Source organism: Amblyomma americanum, chromosome 7 (assembly GCF_052857255.1).
Source record: "Amblyomma americanum isolate KBUSLIRL-KWMA chromosome 7, ASM5285725v1, whole genome shotgun sequence".
In the NCBI taxonomy this organism is placed as follows: domain Eukaryota; kingdom Metazoa; phylum Arthropoda; class Arachnida; order Ixodida; family Ixodidae; genus Amblyomma; species Amblyomma americanum.
The window spans coordinates 64,357,188-64,364,010 of record NC_135503.1 but is presented as its reverse complement, the minus strand read 5'-3'; the positions used below and the strand labels follow the sequence as shown (position 1 = coordinate 64,364,010).

Genomic DNA, 6,823 nt, shown 5'->3' with positions numbered 1-6,823 from the left:
CGTCCTGTTATTTTTCATGTCATTGACGTCCCCTTTCTTAAAAGTGATGATATTATTGGCGTTCTTCCTAGATCAGTGAACGCTCGAGGACGTGAGGCGCTGCGTATAAAGTGTGTCCAGTTTCTTTATCACAATCTCCCCACCGTACTTCAGCTTTCCTTTTGCATAGAAGAATGTACTAAGACTAATGCGACAGCTCTGTCCCATTTGCTTTATTTACAGTATGCCTGGCCAACGCTCGAAAGTTAACAAGTCAGGGAAACGCACGAGCAGGAGCACGCGCTAGGCTCTTTGCGGGCGCCGAAAGCTCGGGTCCCAGCGGACATCCAGGCGTCACCTACAGCATCGGAGGAAACGTCGGAGGGCAGATCGGCGGCCAATTGGGGACGGGGCTTGAGGGCACTGGATGGGGTAAGACCTTTTTTAAATGGTAGCTTTGACATTGAATGCACTGTCGCGCGTCGTCTAACCAACCGGCCGGTATCAAGTGCGCTATTCCAATGATTTCATGGTTATTAACCTGTACGATACAATTCTATATTATGGTAAAATGGCGAATGCGTGAATGCCAATGAGTAATTACTCGCTTAATAAAACTGTGTATGTGAAACTGTTAAGAAACGAACTCGCATTCTCTGAAGTAAATTATAGCAGAGTGCAGCCGCATTCTTTTTAACACAGCCGCACTTAACCAGCTGCATGTTCTTTAAAGTCCTTTGTCGAAAGTTAGTTTTAGCCTCGCTCTAACTTTAAGCACATATACGTAACCGGCCACAGTCACATGCTTGCTTTTAATCCACAAAGTTTTCGAACTTTTTGAAATAAAATGACTTGCTTGGCAAGGGGCTATGAAACTCAAATAGGCAAGGAGAGGAAGACTCGAATTTTGTCCAGTTTTCTTTGCAGTCATCCAGAAGACAAGAAACGGGCAGCAACATAAGCTTTGTCCCCCGCTCATGGAGAGACGTGTACACGGGTTTAAAAGCACTGCTGTGACCTGTTTACGTGAAGGAGGGGCAGTCCCGTGCATGAAGCAAGTTATTTTCTTCTTTTCCGTAAATAGAAATAAACAACATAGGCGTAGTTGAGTAACTTGGATACCACCAGGCTTTCAACGGCAAGGTCCAGATTAGATGCGTAATGCTAGATAGCGCTAATAATTTTTTTCTTTGAGGCCTTTGGGACTTCGTTACGTGCCTCTTTTATTATTTATTTATTTATTTAGTTATTCACAGATACTTTCGGCCCAAATAAGGCCACGATAGGAGTGGTTTCATACAACCTATAATGGGAGAGGGAAGGAAACAAAGCAATGCAAAGTAGTGCAAACAAAGCACCGTACAAAATACATCATTAAGAGTGATTTCATAAAGCCTTATTAGAAACGGAAAGGAAAAAAACAGTGCAAACAAAACACAATTCAAAATAATGTCTGAGAAGAGGCTGCTTACAACCTAGTATGAGACTATAAATGAGTAACAACGCAAAGCAGTGCAGCAAGAATACAGTTCAATACACCTCACTTTCTAAAAAGACCGGAAATGAATGATGAGAATACTTCTCGACTCTCAGTCCTCATTGTTTATTCTGGTAGGTTGTTCCAATCCGCGGATGTTAGCGGAAGAACGGAGTACTTAAAACTATCCTTTGAGAACTTTCGATCTGTTAGCGTTCTAGAGTTCTCAGTTTGTGTTACACGTGTCAAAATTTCATCGATGTACTTGTGTTTGTCAATGAGTGTTTTGTTATTTATAATTATATAAAACTGATTCAATCTTTTTATTTTTATTCGAACATCTAGTGCGGGTAAGTCAGCTTTTATAAAGAATGGAAAATTTGCTGCTGCGGTATTTCGAAAAAAATTATACGCAGCGCACGTCTTTGCAAATGCTCTAGTTTCGATCTGAGGCACATAGTGTGAGGGTCCCAGACTCACAAGCATCATGGCTGTAGTATAATTTTGTAAGTCATCAATTTTATCTCTGAAGAAGCAAGTCTGAGCGAACGTCTTAAATATAATTTTTATTTACTTTTCCTACTACTGTATCGATTTGCGTGGTCCAACTAAGGCTCTAATTAACTGCAGTACCTAGTTAGCTATATTCTGTGACCTAGAGAGCATTTGTATTGTTACCTAGAGCATTTGTTTTTTGTATGTACACTGTGCTGCGCACAGAGTCTACTTATGCCACCTACAGGGCCCTTGACGCCGTTTACTCACGAAGGATAAGAAAAATTAGAAATTAATAAAAATTTAATCGCAAATTCTATCACCGCAAAAATTTTACCGCTACCTTACGCAGTAGCAGAGGTATCACTGATTAAAAAGGCCCACTTTTTTTTTTTACCCTCAGCTCGTACAGCGTAGTGAGACATGGAAAGCAAAATAAATATTGCATGCCGGGACAACATTACGCCCGCGAATACGACGTCCGACTTGACTCAGTAGTATACATTGTTTTGGCCGCTGGCCGCTCGCTACTGGACGTCGCCACGAAGCACGCGAATGGGTTTTTTTTAATTGGTTGGTGAATTAGCGGCTGCCTTTTGAGAGCTTGTATGAGGCAAGAATGCTCAACGATCTTTCTTCTACCAAACGGCCTTTACCCAACCTTCTGGATATACACGCTGTACCAGCAAACTTTAGCCAGGGTTTAAAAATATCCCGCGGTAGTCTAAGATGACGCGACCAAATGCATGTTACTGGTTGTTGTATGGAGCAAGTCACACTATTTTGTATTGGGCTTAACTGCGTAATTAGACGAGATTAATTAACCAAACTCGCAAGCAAAGAAGATAGGCGAAAAAGTCCAATGAGAAAGTTGTGAAACGGTCCACAAAACGTCCCATTGAAACGGTCTATCTATTACGGGTCGGCTTTTTTTCTCTCTTTGCAGATGCCTACGAAGTACAAAAAATACCACGTGTGATGTAAGCTTGCGCACCACAATTGCAGAGCTGTCAAACGTTCCGCCCAACATACCAACATCTCATCTAGCCGAATGTGCTGCTGCTTAAAAGGCGGCAGGGCTACAACGCACAGGCTGGCTGTGCGATTACGGGAGCGAAAACGATAAGGACTGTGTCTGCTTGTCACTATGATCAAGCGCCGCGAGGAAAGCATACCGCTGGCGTAAATCGCATAGCCAACTGCAGCATTGCTGCTCTGTCGCTTGTTAAGGGGAAACACACCGAGCTATATGATCTGTTAATTCATGTACGAAACGTTTGCGAGCACTGCAATCACGGCGCGCAAGGGGGAATGCCACTTGGTATTTTTTGTATTTCGCGAGCATTTGCAGTGAGCGGAAAAAAAGCCGATACGTAAGAGATGGAGGGTTAAAAACTTTTCAATCGGACGTTTCGCGGACTGTTCTACAACTTTCTCGTTGACCTTTATCGCCTATCTCCGTGGCTTGAGAATATGGTTAATTAATATCGACCAATTACGCAATTAAGCACAATACAAAAAATAGTGTGTGCTGCTGCGTACAATAGCCAGCAGCATGCATTCGGGCGCGTCGTCTTAGGCCCGTTTCCTGCGAATTTTGCCGCACCGACACTGCGAATTCGGTGCCGCCGCTGACGCCGCAATGCGATTGCCGCTCAGTCCTTTCACATGCAATGCAGAACCTTCGAATTCGTTCGGTTGAGACAACACGGTTGCTAGATGTCTGCTTATCCAACCTAGGCATAAATGCGGCAGTAATGTAACATGGAATGTGTTTATGTTGTCATGCGCACATTTAGAGACAAGGTAACATTTCGTATCATTTTATCAAAGTAAACAGTTCCGAATTATTTGAAAAGTACACGATGGCCAAAGCTAAGCCTGGCCAAAGCCAAGCCTGAAAGAGAGCCAGGAAGTGGATGCTCCCTATTGGTGAGTCGCAGAGCGAACGCACCGACGCTACGACTGAATTCCAACCGGACGGAAATCGCTCGCAAGGCGTCTGCGGCAAGAGCGGCGGCCCTCTCCAGCCGCCGACCGAACGAATTCGCAGTGCCGGACGGTGAAATTCGCAGCATGCGAAACGGCCCTCGGCGTATTTTTGAACCCTGGCTAAAGTTAGCTGCGACGCCCTGTATATAAAGAATGTTGTTATTTTTGGAGAGGCCGTGAAGAAAAGATCAAACTAAGCAAGTCCGATGGATTATTCTTAAGGAAACTTGTGAGGTTTTTTCTGCGTGTAAACGTGGCTGCATTGCTGAAAAAACCTTAAATGAAAATCTCGGGACCCTTCCTCATAAAAATCGGCTATGAAAATTTAGCACAGTTACCTCCTTCCGGCGATGTGTTTGTGATGGGGCTCTCCCACGAGTGCGAGGCGTAACTTGCAAAGACGGGAAACGCGTCCAAAAGGTGGTACTTGCCCGCCGACCGTGTCTACCGTCGCGGCCACAAGATGCAAGGCGTGCAAGCCGTCAATTTAATTGTGGCCAACCGTACGAATCTTTAATATTCAGAACACTACCAGAACATGGCGCGTTAGCATAGATATGTCTCCAATTGTATTCAGTTTGCGTCAGATTCCATTAGTGAGGTTGAGGTTCCACAAGTACTCTAAACGTACGTATCGCTTATTACTACCTTCCACAGCAGCCCTTTGCCGTTTATTTTCCTTCAAGCCAGAGCCGAGTAGATAGTTGGAGCATAATGGCAGAAGTCAGTCGCTTTTCTTTGTGCTAAATTTCGATCACTGGCTTTCTCTTTGGGAGAATTCACTCGGGATTAAAAATCTCGGAAGCATGCGCGAAAGTACTGGGCGAACAAGGTGTGTTGAAATGAGCAGAAATTCCAGCAATTAGAAACTAAGCGCTTCGTGCCACGAAGCAGGTAGCATTTCCGTTCGTTTGCGGAGCGAGTGTTCGATAAGGCGAACAGCTTTCTTTTGTGTCCTACGTAGCTATAATTAGGTCTATCAAACGAAAAATTTATCTCACCAAATTCCTTTCGCCTGTCTTTTCTTTTTTTCTGTAGGAGGGCAGTGGGGAACACTTGGAGGTAACTATGGTCCGTGGGCTGGCTACAACCCCGGTGGAAGCGTTGGATATTATCCGGGAGTTAACAGCTGGTATGGAGGCAACGGTTGGTGGCCAAATTATGGCTGGAACGGATTCCATGGAACACCATGGGGCAGGCAGTACGGTAACTACTTTCCCTATGGCCACGGTGCCAACTTTGGAACCTGGGGCTGGAACCCCCGCAGAGGTGGATTTTGGAGACCAGCTGGTCCCACTGCCGTCGCTGCTGGTCCCGCAGCCAGTCCCGCTGCCCCTGGAGCTGCTTCTTCCGCGCCAGGTGTCGCCGCTAGGTGAGGCTTATTGAATTCTTTGACAACGGCAGCCCGTGTTGCCTGTAAAGCTCACAAACTCAATGATGGACTTTCATGTTAGGGCGAATGCACTACTTCACGAGATCTAACCGGCTTACCGGCTTTGTGTGAAGCTTGACTTTGAAACCGATTATTCTTCCGGTTAACCTCCCTGCCTCTCCTCTTCTTCCTCCTCCTTCTCCTTGACTTTGAAGGTGACTTTGGCAAAACCTAGTAGAGCAAAAACCGGTGACGTAGAAATAAAATATCTTGCCATGGCTGGCTTTCCAACCCGCGGCGGCGTAAACAGATCAGCTTCACTGGCCACTGTACAAGGACATTACGCTATCGCTGCAGCCGATCACGCACCGTGTTAAACTGCAACATACACTTCGCACTGTGCATTGCACATCGTCGTACTCATCAACTTCCATCTGCAACGCCAACAGAAAAGATCAGCTTAATTTCGATCAGAGCTTAACCTGAGTCGAATATCGTCGCCAGACGTGCCGACGACGATTCAAAGCAAAAGCGTGAGCCAACCAGGCTGAACACATGTTTTCGGACGTGTAGTCGGTATAGCTAGTTTAAAACTCTACTACTTTTTTTCTCTGCTTTCTCATACTAAAGATCAACTGGAGAAGTAGAAGGCCACGTTTTAAAAACAATTTGAGATATTCTAAGCGATCTATTTGGCAGATGCACAATGCGAGTCTCGATTATTTTAATTCACTCCACTTCTATGAAAAAGAGCTGTTGTTTTCCTTGCCCGAACGCTTTACACGACTCGAAGTGCGAAGTGTTGTGTTGGGCTTTACACTCGGACCTCATGCTCACCATAGCCACCTGGCGATAGTATCTGACGACTCGCTGCTTCCTCTTCTCGCCCTTTTAGTCGCACCTGAAATTTGTAAAAAAAGGGCAGCTTAATAATGAACCGAAAGAAAAACCCGAAGATAAGCAATATATACCTTACACCGCCTCCTCAAGTTTCGCGTTAGAACTAAAGCGTCAGACCACACGGAGAACCTCCATTCCACTGATTTTGTCTGTACCAGACACATGTAACAAGGAAAGAACGACGCCCTATATTGACTTTTCCTTCCGAAGCAAGACTTCTCGCATGTGCTAAGTTTGTTTCTCTTTTTTTATTCACCCGGCAGCTCCTCCTCTCTAGGATCACCTTGAAGCACCAAAGGATGGAAGTTCGGGAGGTCTTCAAAAATGTGCGTACCGCCCCACGTTACAGTACATATGACAAACGTTCGATTTGGCAATAAAAATAAATAAAAACAAAAATGACCTGCCCGCAGCGAAATTTTAACAGCGAATACTAACAGCATCAACAGCGAAGTGAAAATACCAAGCCTTGTGGAATGCCATGGTAATAGTGTTTCTACTCCTCTGATGCATACTAGCGAAAAGATCCATAAACGCATACTCAGGACCAATTTACAATAATCGCAAGGCAGCATATACATGAGTACAGGTGAAGTACACACACAGAA

The 6,823-nt window shown here is 44.9% G+C and overlaps 1 protein-coding gene across 1 annotated transcript; it reads left to right on the top strand.

Annotated features, from left to right (window-relative positions):
• Positions 1 to 278: 278 nt before the first annotated feature.
• On the top strand, positions 279 to 6,614 carry LOC144097158 (uncharacterized). The gene is made up of 3 exons (XM_077629930.1): positions 279 to 411; positions 4,982 to 5,315; positions 6,479 to 6,614. Exons 2-3 carry the CDS (start codon positions 5,012 to 5,014, stop codon positions 6,490 to 6,492), a joined length of 318 nt encoding a protein of 105 aa, XP_077486056.1. The 5' UTR covers positions 279 to 411; positions 4,982 to 5,011; the 3' UTR covers positions 6,493 to 6,614.
• The last annotated feature ends 209 nt before the right edge of the window (positions 6,615 to 6,823 follow it).

Bases quoted from the DNA above. Each gene is read 5' to 3' on its own strand.
- LOC144097158 (XM_077629930.1), top strand. From the start codon at position 5,012: ATGGTCCGTGGGCTGGCTACAACCCCGGTGGAAGCGTTGGATATTATC.